The sequence below is a fragment of the Myiozetetes cayanensis genome, unplaced genomic scaffold (assembly GCF_022539395.1).
Source record: "Myiozetetes cayanensis isolate MyiCay16 unplaced genomic scaffold, myiCay2020 scf31, whole genome shotgun sequence".
NCBI lineage: Eukaryota > Metazoa > Chordata > Aves > Passeriformes > Tyrannidae > Myiozetetes > Myiozetetes cayanensis.
Genome location: NW_026087533.1, coordinates 6,464,087 through 6,479,444, shown reverse-complemented (window position 1 = coordinate 6,479,444; position 15,358 = coordinate 6,464,087). Strand labels below are relative to the sequence as shown.

Here is a 15,358-nt window from a genome sequence, read left to right as displayed (position 1 = left end):
AGCCCCAATGGGCACTGCCAGCCTTGATGTGGTGTTGCTGCCTGAGCAGCGGTGGAAGCGGATGTGGGGCTGGATAGAAAACGCTGGAAAACAGCTGCCCCTTCCTACTTTATAGCCCCTGTTCTGGTGTGGCAAAACCACGGGGCGTGGTTTTAGTTCGTTTCAGGCCACAGAGTCAGTGTACCCATGGCAAGTGAAAACAGTCTGAAAACTAGGGTTCTTCTATGTCAAAAACATCCTCCAGCACCCTGTTTCTTGGAAGGCTTGGTGCTTACAGCAGGTAATTCAGACTGTTTTCTCCTCCATTATGGGCAGCTGCTGGAGGGGGGAGGTGGTGCAGACCTGTCACTGACAAAGACCACTCAGATTTTCTGTCTCTGGCCCTACGTCCCCTGTGTCTGTGCAAGGAGCTGATTTAGGCCAAACTCTGTTTTTACAGTACAAAAGACTGGTGACATTTTACAGCATCTGCTCCCACGCTCTGTACTAATTTATTTGCATAATAACCTGGCAGCTCAGAAGTTGGCTTCTGTGCTGGGCTGTCTTGAAATTCAACAAAAAATAATTCAAGCTGCTACTTAAAAAAGGACATCTCAGGATTTTCCTTGGAAATTAACTTTTTCCACATCTGCCAATCCCAGAGCTTCCTCCTCTCCCTCTCCCCTTCCTGCCGGGAGGGGCCAGCCGCAGGCCGTGCCTCTCCCGCCGCTCTCATCCCGCGGTGCAGCATCCGCTCGGCCGCCGTCCATCCGGCCGCGACCCCTCCCGCCCCGTTATTTCCGGCGGCTCCGAGCCCCGCCCGCGGCCGGTCCCGGTAACGGAGCGGCGCCGGTGCCGGCCCCGGCTGGGAGGAGTCTGGGGAGTCTGGGGACGCCGTGTCGCATCGTGTCGCATCGTGTCGCGACAGCCGCACTGAGCGCGCCGCCGCGGGAGCCGCCGGGTCCCGGCCCCGGGGAGCGTCACCGGCGCTGCCGGGGCGGAGATGGACCAGTCGGTCGCCATCCAGGAGAGCCTGGCGGAGGGCGAGACCTGCCGGATCGTATCCTTTGATGGGCCCCGGTGGCGCGGAGCCGTGCGAGGTGGCGGGGCCCCTCTCCGTGCTCCCTCCAGTTTGTCCCCGCCGCTCTCTGGCGGTGTCCCCGCTCCCTCCGGTTTGTCCCCGCCGCTCTCTGGCGGTGTCCCCGCTCCCTGCCGCTGTCCTGCCGTTCCTTGACCCGCGGCCGCAGGCGGTGCAGGGTCTCCTGGCCGCGGGGGAGAGCGTGGAGAGCCGGCTGCTGGGCCTGGTGGAGCACCGCGGGCAGCACGCGTGGGTAGCGGAGCGGGGCAGACAACATCTGAGAGACACGGGAGCTCTGCGGGTCCCTCACGAGCCTCGGGAGCCACCTGAGAACCTCCTCCCATCCCAAGGGCTTTTCACCCGGGGCAGTCTCGTAGGGCAGCAGTTTGAAGGCATGATGCCTTGATGTTAGGGGTGGTCACTAAGAAACCCCAGGCCCATGAGGTGCTCTGCTGTGCTCTGCCAGTAATGTGAACACGTTATTTAAGTGATGGGGTGAGCAGATAGGTGGGTACGTGGTTGAGAAGTTACTTTGGGGTTTGCATGAGGCTGCGCTAGCAGGTGCTGCTGGTGGGATGGGGTCTGTATGTGCCTGCAGATGTGCCAGAACTGAAGAGTCTTTGCCTCTGTGTCGGCTCTGTGCTTGCAGGATCTATGTGTACACTCACCGGCGGATGGCCATCACAGCTGAGGATGTCTGGCTGGAGAGAGTAATCCCCGTCACAGATGGGTTTTCAGTGGAAGAAGGTACTGACACACTGTGATGGCTCAGTGGCCACGTCCAAAGAAGAGGATGGAGGGGTTTGGAGTGCATACTTTGTTGTTCTGCTTCCTGAAGTTTGGAATCTATTCTGCCTTTTTTCTTTAGTTTGTAATCCCTGGTGACACTTGTGTGTCACATGGCATTCCTGGCAGGGCTGTTCGAGGTTTGGAGCACCTGTATCCCACCAGGCCCCAGCCACGGCCCCTGCCTGGCAGGTTTGCTCTCCTGGCTCTGTTCCTGAAAGGAGCATTTGGGGCTGGAGGAACTTGCTGAGCTCACTGACCTCAAAGTATCAGCACAGCCTGCAAATCTGTTGCTTAGCTTTCAACAGAACTTTGTTTTACTTTTGCAGTTGTACTTGACAGTGACCATCACGTCATTGGTGAGTTCTGTGCATGTTTTTAGTGCCTGTGTCACAGATGCTCTAGGCCCTGTGCCAGCTGCAAACAGTGAGGCAGGACTGGGGTCTCTTGTCCTGGGGGGGAGCTTGACAGGGCGGGGATTTGTGTCCTGCTGCTGTTGGGGCACTTGCCGTGCTGTTGGCCATGGTAACTTACTGCTAACAAGCATCATCAGCCCCATTCAACCAAGGCAATGATTTTTTCCAAACACTTTTAAACTGCTGCTGGAAAATTAATTATTGTCACTGAACAAGAAGAATAAAAATTATTATAAATGGTCATCTTTATATTTTTAAGTGGCATTCTCATGTAAAATGTTGGAAAGGAACATGATAAGGTATCATGGGGAGATGTTGCCAAGGGCTGCGTGCATGTGTGCGTCCACCTCTGTAGAGTGGAGAAACGCTCGGTTTCTGAAGGCTTGGCAGCATGACCCACAGGAGCTCTTTCTCCTGATGTTTCCAGGCTCTGACGTGACTGTCCAGATCAGCTCAGCAGACGACCGGCTGACCGTGCGGCTGCCCTTCGGCTCCCACACGCGCACGTTCCTGCAGGAGCTCAGCAGGTGCAGCTCAGGTACGAGCTCTGCGGGTGCAGCTGTGACGGGGGAGGGTCCGACGGTCCAGGAATGTTGGGTTTGCTCGTCTCTTCTGCGTGTGCAAGAACAGCTTTGGCCTGTGCTGAACCTCGCTCAGCACTCACCCTTCCCCCGTGACGATTCCCCATCGCCGGGCGGCTCGGCAGCGACAGTCGGTGTTTTTTTGAGGGCAGAGGCGTGTGCTCTGGGCCGAGCTGAACGGGCTCCCGGGGGCGGGCCGGGGCGGGCCAGAGCGGACGCCGGGGCAGGGCTGGGCCTGGGGGCCGGGCTGGGGCGGCCGGCGGCGCCGAGCTGCGGCGATGTCCGCGGGCGGGCGGCCCCGCCGAGGTGAGCGCGGGGACCCGCCGGGGCGGGCGTCTGTCCGGGGCGGCGTGGCCGGGGCCGGGGGCGGGAGGCGGAGGGGCAGCGCCGGGCTCGGCTCCCGCTGCCCCCGGGGCAGTTCCGCAGCGGGCGCGGAGCCGCCGCCGGGGTCCGGCGGATTTGCGACCCGGTTCCTGTGCCCAGCTCGGCTCCGCCGGTGGGCACGGGCTGCGCCGGCCCCGCCGCGCCCGGGGCCGTTTCCTGCTTTGCAGAGTGGACGTGTGAGAAGATTCCGAGCTAAAGCAACTCCTGGAAGTCAGTATGGGACTCTAAACCTGAATGTTGCCATGTCTGCTGTGTGCTGCTTTGTTTAGGCTGGGCACCTCTCACTGCATGAAGATTAATTTAATTCTCCCCTTTGGACACTACATATGGATCCTGCCTTATCCAGGAGATATGATATATTTTCTTGCTGTAAAGCAGTATAGTACAATGTCACTGCACATTCTTAACAGGAACGCCTTTATTACTGCTTAAATCTCATTTAACTGCAAATCCTGTCCAACTGAGACCTGCTGTAATCTCTGCACATAGCTCTTTATTTCTGTACTCAGTTCAATTATTGAACAAGGTTATTATTCCTTCAGAGTGCTACCCTCTGAAGATACCTCTAGCTACAGCAATCTGTGACTAGATACACATTTATTTAAAGGAAATAGCCCTTTTCCAGGGCTAATCTCTTTCTTAGGAGAATCCTATCTAAAGCTGATTTCCACCCATGAGGTTAGAATGCAAGGTATCACGTGTGACTGTGATCTTTGGATCACGTAGCAGCTATGTCAGCAGCAGGCTCACACGTCTTTCCATTCTGCACTAATACCTTCTGCATGCTGGTGAATGGCATCATCCCATGTGGGTAATAAAGCCTGGGATTCTGCTCGCTTCATGGCACAAAAGTAACCGTTGTCTACTGAGGTGAAAGTTCAGGTTGGTTCCTGTCACTCTTGAGGGACATTGCATGGTCGTTATGGGGAGAGCTTGCAGAGGTCCAGGGACTGAGCTCAAGGCCCATGGAGAAAATGCTGTGTCCCAGCTCTCCGGGCCCATGCTTCCCAGGGCATCTCTGTGTGCTCCTGGTCAGTGCTGCATGACTTGGGCTGTGTGATCTGCAGCGAGGTTTGAGTCATGTGCTCTTCTGCATCAAGCTCTGATAAATCCTCTTAGTCTATTCTCAGAGGGTTCTTGGGCAGAAGAGGTTTGTCAGGCTGAGAACTTGGTTACCTCTTGCCAGCTGGTTTGTATCCCGAGAGCCTGGGTGAAGTACTGCAAGTTCTATTTATGGTTTGCACTCTTGTCCTGCAGAATGTTCTGTGACAGCAATAACATCTTAAATTTTTCTGGGTTGTGCTTGAAGGAGAAGCTCAGCTGAATGCCTAGAATTTGACAACCTTAACAATTTCTACATCATTATTAGATTTGTGTGCTAAGGAGCATGATCTTAAGATTGCTGTTTGTGCATCTTAAACACAGAAACTCACTCCTAGAATCCTCTTTTTTAACTGTTATTTTGCCACTTGTAGGAGCAGAATGTTGTAACTGAAACAAAACACTGAAAGACTGGTCAAATTTTGCTAACGTAGTGTTATGTGGTTCGTGTCACACCTGTGGTGAGTTAGATTTGTGTGGTAGCAGCCCCGTTACTGTTTTAGGAGTGCAGTTTGCATTAAGGCAGATGTTTCTGCTGAGGTTCAGTGGGTCCATGGGATGACTGTACTGCCCAGCCTCAAGGGGGAGACAGCTGTGCCTTGCTGGGTATTTGCAGATAGGTAGAAACCCATTAAATGGTACTGCGATGTTTGTTTGTTTCCCCTTTTTCTTCCTTACTTTGTACTTCCTGTCTTGCTTCAGAAAGGAGAAATCTGTTATTAACATACATTTTTCAGATTCTCAGGGTAAAACCCTGGATTTTGTGCTGCTAAATCCTGCTTTGGCTTAGCTGTGTAAGGGACAGCCAGCAACAAGCACTCCCGCAGCAGGCAGCAATGGGTTCTGTGAGTTCTTCCTCTGCAAGGGAAGCTGCATCATCACAGAACAGCTGGGCCAAAGTGAGCTAAAACTCTCAGATAACTGAAAGAGAAAATGCAGGGCACTTTGTTTTTCCACACAAATCTAAATTATATTCTGCCCACAGATTTTTGCCAGTGTTTGTATAATCGTGTTGATAAAACGAAGAACACTTTGTGTTTAAAGTGAAACTTTGTGGGTTTTTTTTCCAGAAGTGGTTGGCTCTGAAGGTATCAAACAGAATGGAAAAAGAGCTGCATTCAGTGAGAGCTGCAGCCACAACACCACCGACAGAAGCTCTCCCAGGTACGAGGTCTTGGGCGGTGTGCAGCTGAAGGGAGCTGTGCACATCAGCTCTTCGTGCAGAATGGAGTGAGGAGTGACAGTGGTGGCAACATTTCTGTGCCGGTTTGGCTGTGCCTCCCTCCTCAGAGGGTCTCTGTATAGGGCCAGCAGGTGACCTCTGCACCCCCACATTGCAATTGTGTAGCTGTGTTACCAGTTCCATCAGTGGTGGGTCAGTGCACAGAGGAGGGGAGTCTAGAGCAGAAGTTGGCAACTTTTTGAGATGAGAATCTGCAGATTCGAGTTAAGAGATAAAAAGTTCAGCATAAGCATGCTATCAAAACGTTAGTGGAAATTTCATCCCAGTCCCTCAGAGACAGCCCTGCTAGTCCCCTACTTGGGTATACTTTGGCTGTTTAGTGGGACAGGACCTGCTAGCATTGCTTGTTTTGAATTTAGAGAACTTTGGCTTAGGGCCACTGCGTCTCATAGATACAGTCTTAGTTACAGTTTCATTTTCCCAGGACTTTGTGGACCCTGCTGCATATCCTTCAGAGTCTGTCTGTGTGCTGTCCTTGGCATTGGTGTGCAGGTCCTGACCTTAAATTCATACCATCCACTTGCTGGTGGGAACTCCCAAGCTGTGGCATTATTGTTGTTGCAAAAGGAGTTTCAGAGCCAGGAGACACAAAGTAAAATCATCTCTACCTCCACCCACTCTGGGCAGAGCTGGAAGTTTTCCACAGAAGGCTTTTTAAACAAACACAGTTCTTCATTCTCCTGCTGAGGTCAGAAGGGCTGAGTGAGGCACCAGGAAATGAGATTTCCATCTCCTTGCTACAATAAGCAGGGAAAGTGTACAGGTTTTGTATCAATATCCAGGTGTGAGTACGGTCTGCTCTGCATTGACAGACTCCACCAGAATAGGGAAAACCATTTGTTATTTCAGTTAGTTAAATTGGTTTTGTCTTGAGATCTGAACCTTGCTAAGAAATGCTCATTTCAATCTTCTTGGCTTATCCCAGACATTATTTGTCTTTAGTGAATAGAAAGAAAAACGTGAGTCAAGGATTCGGTGGCAGAAATAAGTTAGTTAGGCTGTGTGGATAGCCTGGGATTCATCTGCAGTTTTGCTTTCATTTGCAGGCAAAACAAACTCAAGCCTGAAGTAAGAACTGAACAAGTCCAGCCTTCCCACATCATGGCTTCGAACAAAGCCTCGATCTTATCAGAACCAAAGTTTGGACTAAGAGATACGATTGTTAAATCTCAGCTTGCACAAATGGAGGATTCTTACACGCACATCCAGAATTACAGGTAATGATCATTCCTGAGAATTTATTTTTGTGGATTTTAAGTTAGCATAGTCTGTCAGAATAACTCCTGTCCGTTATTTCATCCCGTGTCCCCGCAAACAGGAAACTCTGTACAAAAGTATGATCCATAGTTTCCAGAACAGTTTTCTTTCCTCATTTAGGCAGTAGCAGAACAGAATTTCATTCATGTCTCTGTCAAGGCTTGCCTCATGTTTTTGTGGAGAAAATGGCCTTCTTGAAATCACTTTTTTCTGTGTTTATTTTAGACAGTGTCCAGAAATGCATCAGCTCTGTGCACTCCAGCCTTCTCCCTCTCACTTCTGTCCACTACTTATGCATGTAGTTGTTCCAATAAGCTCATAAGAAAGAGCTTGGATAAAATATATACATAGGACCAAAACTTTACTGTGTTTGAAATAGTTTTATGCCTCTCATTCTGTTAATTTATCATTTCAAACTGCTACTGCACAGCTCCAGTCTTATTTTTTTTTATTATTATTAATACTGTGTATCTGTGTATACAATGTCCTTCTGTAAAACGTGTCTGTAAAGATGCTGCTGTTAAATCATTTTAGGGATTTAAACTTTCTTACATTTTCTTAATTTCCCCTGGAAATATGTTAGTTATTTGTACCAATAAGTCCTTGGCTAATAGCAGTGGTATTTCCTGCGCTCTGGAGTTTACAGCTGTGGGATTCAGTCACCGTCTTTGCAGGGTTTTTGTCGGGACGTACAATGTGAATGGTCAGTCGCCCACGGAGAGCCTCCAGCCCTGGCTGAGCTGTGATGCTGAGCCTCCAGATATTTACTGTGTGGGGTGAGTGTCTGTCCCTGGCCCATTCTTCAAAACCTGGGCTGTGCTGGTGGATCTGTCACAGAGAGGAGTTCTGCCAGGACACCACAGGGAGGTTGGCACTGCTGTAGTGCATTGCACAGCTCAGGATGGGTGTGCGCACAGCCAGAAAGGGCTGTTGGTTTGGTAGGGTTTGGCCTCTCAGTGTTACAAAACCCTTAATGCTATTTGATGTAATATGACAGTAATTAAGCTTTACATTTAACATACCTCTACAATCAACGTAACTGAACTGAAGTTTTCAGTTATAAATTGAGTATGAATTGATTTAGTTCTTTCCCAGAGGAAAGTGCTGGAGAGTTATAAAAAAGTGCATGCATCCATGGGTTCCTTCCTCTAACAGTTTCCAGGAGCTTGATCTGACTAAAGAAGCCTTCTTTTTCAATGACACACCGAAGGAAGAAGAATGGTTTAAAGCTGTAACTGATAGTCTTCACCCAGATGCCAAATATGCAAAGGTAAATGTGGCTTTTGGGGAGGTTTGAGTGTGGAATCATTTTCCACTTGGGCCTCTTTTCCCTTTGCTTTCTCTCGTTCTCAATGGCTGTGTCTTCCAGAGGCTCATGGTCTGCAGGCTCTGCAGGTGCCATAGGTAGTGTTGCTGGGCAGGTGCTGAGGTAGGGGCAGGACACGAACCAGAGTCAGGCTTCCCCACATAAAGGGAGCTCCTGCTCTCTTGGGGGAGTAGAATAGGCAATTCCATAGCTTCTTCCATGTCTGTCTCCACAATGCATGGTGGAACGAGTTGTGAAAGTATTTTGGTAGGAATACTGCTCCTGCTCTTTAGATCTGCTTCATGTCTTGTCTTCATTGTTGAAGGGAAGCTCCTTTCATGGGCTTGTCCTTGTGCTGAGACTCCTGCTTTGGGCTTGAACTTCCTGTACTGGGATATTGCTCCTGGGCTGTGCTGCTGGGGGCCTGTCCTGTGAGCCCAGCTGGTGCATCGGATGAACCTGGAACTCTCTTCTTGGTGACCCATGTTCTGTATGGGGGGCAGTGTGCCTTCTCTCAGCAAACCTCTTCCATTCCAGCATTTAATGGACTAGGGTCTGTTTTTCAGGTGAAGCTTGTGCGGCTGGTGGGAATTATGCTCCTCTTGTACGTGAAGGCAGACCTTGCTTTGAACATCTCTGAGGTGGAAATTGAGACTGTGGGAACTGGAATCATGGGAAGGATGGTAAGGATGGCAACTGTGCACAAGAAGGGGTGAGATTTGGAAGAGTCCCTTTCCTTGGATGCCATGGTTGTACCTCCAGCTAAGGACTGTGGCTGCCTTTAGAAGCAGATAGCCCTATCCCTGTGCCAGCTCAGGGCACTGTGAGAGGGAATTGCCATGTGCTTGCCAATGCTCAAAGCAGTAATCACTGATTGGCATTTTCAGCCTTTTCCTTCCTCTGGAATTAAACAGCCTGACTCAAAGTCTTCTGGCCTGTGCACTGACAGTAACTCGTTTGTGGATTCATCTGCAGTGTAGAAGCTTCTGACCACTGTGTTTGTCTTTCAGGGTAACAAAGGTGGTGTTGCCATCAGGTTTAAATTCCATAACACCAGCGTGTGCATTGTGAATTCTCACCTCGCAGCTCACACGGAGGAATATGAGCGGAGGAACCAGGACTTCAAAGACATCTGCTCTCGGATGCAGTTCTGCCAGTCGGACCCAAATCTGCCCCCTCTCACTATTGGCAAACACGAGTATGCTTCCCATCTGGCTTTGGGAATCATGGCACGTGGCAAGGGAATACCTTGTGAACATGCTGTGGTTGAGGAGGGGTCCCCAGTGACCTAAATGTCAGCTGAAAGGGCCAGAAATGCTTTACCTGGTCTGGAGAGTGCTCACCTGCATGGTTCTGACAGGCTGCTTGTTGCCTTATGCTTTCCAGGCCTTGTTTTATTCTCAAGCATGGAGTGGGAATGGGGCAGTAATCAGCACTGATTTCCCCAACTGTGGAATAGTAACAGCCCCAGTCATTAAGGGGTAGTGACAAATATGCAGAACGGTGATTAAAAATGGCGAAGGTAGAAAATGTAGCTTCTCTTTGAAGTGTTCAGTCTTGTCTCTGGTGAGAGCAGCCCCAGCACGCACGGGGTTGTGATGGGGAGAGCCCCAATGTCTGGTGGAGCTTCCACCCATGGCCAGGCTCCAGGGGAGCCTCAGGTCTCTCTGCACATTCTGGGATACGTTTCTCTCTCAGTGTGATCCTGTGGCTGGGGGACCTCAACTATCGGCTGGAGGAACTGGATGTGGCACAAGTGAAGCATCTCATAGAGGAGAAAGCATTTCCAGAGCTTTGCCAGTATGACCAGGTACTGATGTCTCACCTGCCTGCACGTGGTGCTGAGGGTGCTCAGTACAAACTGCACGACTCCTTGGCCTCCCTTTTAGCTCATATGGGAATTGTGCTTGAGCTTACCTAAAATGAAACTTTTTGTCTTTTCTTCTTTCATAGCTGAAGAGGCAAATGAAGGCAAATGCAGCCTTTGAAGGCTTCACAGAGGGAGAGATCTCTTTCCAGCCAACATACAAGTATGATGCTGGCTGTGATGACTGGGACACAAGGTACAGTCTTTGCCTCAGATGTGATGCCACCAGTGGCTGGTGTTAGCTCTGAAGGAATTAAAAACAAGGCTAGAAAAAATTGCAGGTCTAATGGTTGTAAGTAGGAACAGTTCTGAGATTATTGCTGGTTCCCTCCCCTGGCTGCAAAATCCATCTCCAGTTTACAGCTATTTATGTTGCTTTTTTCCCATTGCTATTGTCAGATACTCCTAATATTTTTTTCCCAGGAATAATGCTAAGAATAATCCTGCTGGGTTTCCTCTTAGTTAGAGGTGTTCAAAATTAAGGAATCCTTTTAGCTAGTTTGATTCTTTTTGTCTGCTCTGTTGTTTCTTTTCCCAAGCAAAAATTTTAGGATCTCTTACTTGCTTATCTCTGCTGTACCTGCTCGGTTGAGACCAGCCAAGGTTGACATGGAGTATTTGTGCTGTTCTCTAAAAGCATGTGAGAACCATAGTTCCTGTAATGCTCTATGCACAGAGCAGCTCACCTGCTGCTAACAAACCAGGAACTTCAGCTGCAAGTGCAGGAATGAAATCTGTGCAGCAGTCAGTGAAAAAAATAAAAGCAAACTTTAAACATAGAGCCCAAATTCTTATTTTTCATGGCTCTTATGGTCAAAAATATCTGAGTATTGCTTTGTGTGTTAATTGTATTTTGCACTTTTGAAGAAGGAGGAAGTAAAGCATGAGCTAGAGATACCTCATAGTAGACAAGCAAAGTTCTTATATCTATTCAAAGAAACTGTTAAAAATACCACTTTGATAGAGAATGAGCTCCAGGCCGTGGCAGGAAACCCTGAGTCTCTGGGAGGGCAGTGTTACTGCACCTGAACTGTGCCTGGAAACTGTGATCTTCCCCTCTGTTTTAGTGAGAAGTGTCGTGTTCCAGCGTGGTGTGATCGGATACTCTGGAAAGGGCAGAACATTGCCCAGTTGAGCTATCGCAGCCACATGACTCTGAAGCTCAGTGACCACAAGCCAGTTAGCTCCATGTTTGATATTGGGGTAAGTATGTCAGTGCTGAAGGAAATAACTCTGCTGACCTTGTCCTCTGTGTGGGGAGAGAGGTTCTTCTGCTGATTTCCCTCTCCTGCTCTTATGGCATCCCCAGAGAACAATGGCTTGAAAGGTGGGCTGGATCAGATACAGAGATAGGACTGTTGGTCACAGTAAGCAAGGGCTGTGTAACTGATACCCAGGTTAAGCCAGGCAATGCTTGAATATCTGAAGGTGTTCTTTGGGAACACAGTAGTGTGTTGTCAAACCTTTTTTTTTTTTTCTGAGAATTAGAAAAAGGCTGATCTGATACTGACTGAGTGGCTCTGGTTAATTATGGCAAGGTCCTTTACTGTTGGATCCTGAGAAGATCTTGGGGCATTACTGCTCCAAGTGGCTCTGCCCATTATGTGGGTTTTATACTTTATTGTACTGCTAGAATCAAATCACTTCCCATGTTTCCTGCTGTGTCCCAGCTGTCCTGCAGAGGCACAGCAGATGCCAGCTGCTGCGGTGTGTGTCCTTTTCAGGTGAAGGTTGTGAATGAGGAGCTCTATCGAAAAGCCTTTGAGGAAATAGTCCGCTCCCTGGATAAGCTGGAGAATGCCAACATTCCCTCGGTGACGCTGTCCCGCAGAGAGGTGGGGCATGGTCATGTGCCAGCACTCCCTGAAGGAACTGAGCAACCCCAGACCCCAGCAGTAGAAGATGGATTCTAGAGCCCGGGGTCTGGTTCCAAAAACTAGAATATTTTGACTTCCAGCTTCTCTCTGTTTACAAGCCCTAGGAGTCTTTGTTCCTGTTTAGATGCTGGTAAATTCCAATCACAGCCCAAGGCTGAAAGGCAGGGTGTGTCACTCCAGAGGTGGGGAGAGAGAAAGTAAAAGGGTGGTTTGTGACCTTTGCTCTGACTTGTTCTTTGAAACATAAAATGTAAAATCTGACGGATTTGGAGGTCAAAGACCAGAATTTGCTTTGTGTATTGGGGACTATAAAGATGAGCCCACGATACATTTGAGGCTACAGCTACCTCACTCTCAATTTCATATTTCAGGGGAGCATTTGTTTTAAAGGACCCACTGATGCAAAGGACTTTGGCATTCAGAGTAAGCAAGTGTGATCCTCTGGAGTCCTAGAAGAGATGGGATGTGGGAGCAAAGGGTTAATCTGGGTGTCTTGCTGCTTAATGATTAAACCATGGGACAAGAATTGCTGCTGGAGCTCGCCAAGGTGAAATGGCTGATGTTGACTGACATTTGTTTCTAGATCCATTTTGAGGATGTTAAATACATGCAGCTGCAGGTAGAGAGGTTTACAATTCGCAATGGCCAAGTGCCCTGCCAGTTCGAATTCATCAGCAAACCAGATGAGGAAACCTACTGCAAGGAGTGGCTGATTGCTAATCCCAGTAAGGGCTTCCTGCTTTCAGGTGAGCTCTTTGTTTCCTCCTGTTAATGATACTGTCCACTTCTGGCTTAGTTCTCTCTTCTCCTCTGAGAGTGCTGTGCCTGTTAACAGGCTGCTGGTTTAATATCGGTTGTAACTGAGTCTGGGTTTTTTATCATCTTCTGGCAGATGCTGAAATCACAGTTGAGCTGGAAGTGTTTGTTAATAAATCAACGGCTACTTGCTTAAACTCTGGAGAGGAAAAACTTGAAGATATCTTGGTCTTGCATCTTAACAGGGGGAAGGATTATTTTCTGTCTGTAACAGGCAATTATTTGCCAAGTTGCTTTGGGTCTCCCATCCATACTCTGTGTTACATGAGGGAACCAATCCAGGACATGTCAGCAGAATCCATTCGGAGACTTGTGAGTTAAAGACAAGATTCCTTTCCAAACCCACAAGAGCCATTGAAACTGAGGCCTGTTTATTGTTATTAACAAGTTTCAATGCTCAGGTATAAGCTTTGTGAAGTATTTTTACTGAGCTGAATAAGAACTTCTCTAGCTGTTTGTCTCTCCTCCCCACAATGCTTTCCCTTAGACTCTGATGCCACTAGAGAAGAGTGATGACCCTGATCCTGCTCAAGCTGAAAAGCCTATGGACATCCCAAAAGAGCTGTGGATGATGGTGGATCACTTGTATCGCAATGCTTCCCAACAGGTTGGCAGTGTTTGTACTGGAAACACAAAATGAGCTGCTTGGGTTTTTTGAGTTTTGAAGAAGATACTGGTAATAGCAATCACTGTGAGCTGGGGGTGTTTGGCCAAAGGCCTTTGGAGATAAGTGATGTTGGTGCCCTGGGTTGCACTGTTTGGTGCTGGTGCCTGTGCTCTGTGTGTGCAGGTATCAGCAGAGTCCTCCTACACTGCTTTCACTGCAGTACCACAGCCTTACTAGAGCTGCTCTTGGTGAGTCTTGTGTGGTAACCACCAATTTGGAGAGATTTTCCAGGCAGATTATAAGGACGTTGCTCTATTTACCCAAAAGCCTTCTGTTTTCCTTGGACTGACCAAAGGTTGTCTTTGCAGGAGGACCTGTTTCAGCAGCCAGGCCTCAGATCTGAGTTTGAGCAGATTCGAGACTGTTTGGACAAGGGAATGCACGATACCTTCTGTATCCTTTTAGGTGATGCCCAGGCAGGCTCATCGTGTTGCAGGGGTCAAAGCTGAGAAAGGTTTTTAAATTGCTGTATCTCCCCTGGGGTAGCTGAGCTCTGCAGTTCCTGTGGCTCCAAAAGCCTCTGCCAGGTCCTTATGATGCTGATGAATTTCACAAGGATCCAACTGCCAACAGCAGCACCTCCCCCTGTGGAGTCCAGGGCATTAACCCAAAGCTGTGAGCAGTAGGAGGAGGTTGGGGAGACCTAAGCAAAGGTTCATGTGTCAGCAGAAATAGAACCAGCCTAGATCCTGCTGTGCTTGCCTCTTCCTTAACCATGTTTGGATCAGTGGGCAGCAACCACTCAGTGGCAGAAGCCCTGCTGCTGTTCCTTGAGAGCCTCCCTGAGCCAGTAATCTGCTCCAGGTTCTACAGCACCTGCCTGGAGAGTGCCAGCAGCTACTGGCTAAGCAGCCAGGTATGACCAGCTTCCCTTAGGGACTGGCTCAGGGAGGGGAGGTAAAACTGGTCTTTGTCACACCATTCTCAGGGTTTTGGTCTCAGTAACTCAGTCATTTGGTCATAGAAAGGATCTGGAACTGGTGCTTCTGGGTTATGAAGAGCTGTTGGCACTTGCAGAGGGGAGTGTTGGGAGCAGGTAAAGCTGGAAGCCATTGCTGTATCTGCAATATAAATGTTGGGGTTTTCCCTCCTCAGATTATCTCTAGCCTGCCAGTGTGCCATAAAAATGTATTTGAATATCTGATGGCATTTCTACGAGAACTACTGAAAAATTCAGGGAAAAACCACCTGGATGTGAATATTCTTGGTAAGGCAGTCACAATAACCCCTCTCTTCAGAAGGGTGACAGAACACTTCCCACCTGAGTGCAGTCATGGTCTGCACTGCCTTGAAGGTTCGAATAGTCCATAGAAAAAAGCAGGAACCTGGGAAAGCGGGGAAGTGACCCCGAGGTGTGGGGGGCCGTAAGGTTTGCCCCAGCCCGGGCACTGTGCCCTGGGGTTGGTGGGATGGCCCCTGGTGTCCTGCTGCTCTCACTCTGTCTCTGTGTGCTTTTGCCCTGCAGCCAGTGTGTTTGGGGGCCTGTTACTGCGCCCTCCCCCGGACATCCCACGCCTGACATAGCCGAGAAGAGGAAAGCCCAGCAGTTCATCCGCCAGTTCCTCAAGAGAGAAGGCAATTCACCATGAATTTCAGATGCACCAATCTGGATTTTTAGATATCAAATTACTGTAAAAATATTTTTTGTACATTATACCAGCTTTTTGGTTTTTTGGATATGACAGTATTTTATACAATCTGTTGCTTTTGGAGTCAGAGGTCAGGCAGTTTGACACCTGATTATGCTGTAAAGTATATAAAATTTCTAAATAAGCTGTATCTAGACAAGCAAAAAATATAAAAGCTGATATTTACACTGTATTTTATTTAACTTGTTTGAAAAGTCGGGGTTTTTAAGCCCTCGCTATTTAAATAAAACGCTCTGGAGCCGTTTCGCGTTGTGGGCCGTGACTCGTGTCCCGCCGCCAGGGGGCGCCGCGCCGTGCCCGCCACCTTCCCATGAGCCCTCGCGGCGGGCGCGGCGCTCCCGGTGGGCGGTG

At 49.0% G+C, this 15,358-nt stretch overlaps 1 protein-coding gene across 1 annotated transcript; it reads left to right on the top strand.

The window, feature by feature from the left end:
* Positions 1-785: 785 nt before the first annotated feature.
* Positions 786-15,250, top strand: INPP5B (inositol polyphosphate-5-phosphatase B). The gene is given in 23 exon segments (XM_050326321.1): positions 786-1,039; positions 1,227-1,306; positions 1,707-1,804; positions 2,173-2,202; positions 2,687-2,797; positions 5,396-5,489; positions 6,615-6,785; positions 7,500-7,601; positions 7,981-8,095; positions 8,698-8,814; positions 9,142-9,329; positions 9,830-9,941; positions 10,085-10,194; positions 11,066-11,201; positions 11,723-11,833; positions 12,459-12,621; positions 12,768-13,003; positions 13,179-13,298; positions 13,667-13,751; positions 14,087-14,214; positions 14,454-14,565; positions 14,824-14,856; positions 14,859-15,250. Coding segments are annotated over 23 exon segments (2,598 nt in total). The 5' UTR covers positions 786-982; the 3' UTR covers positions 14,948-15,250.
* The last annotated feature ends 108 nt before the right edge of the window (positions 15,251-15,358 follow it).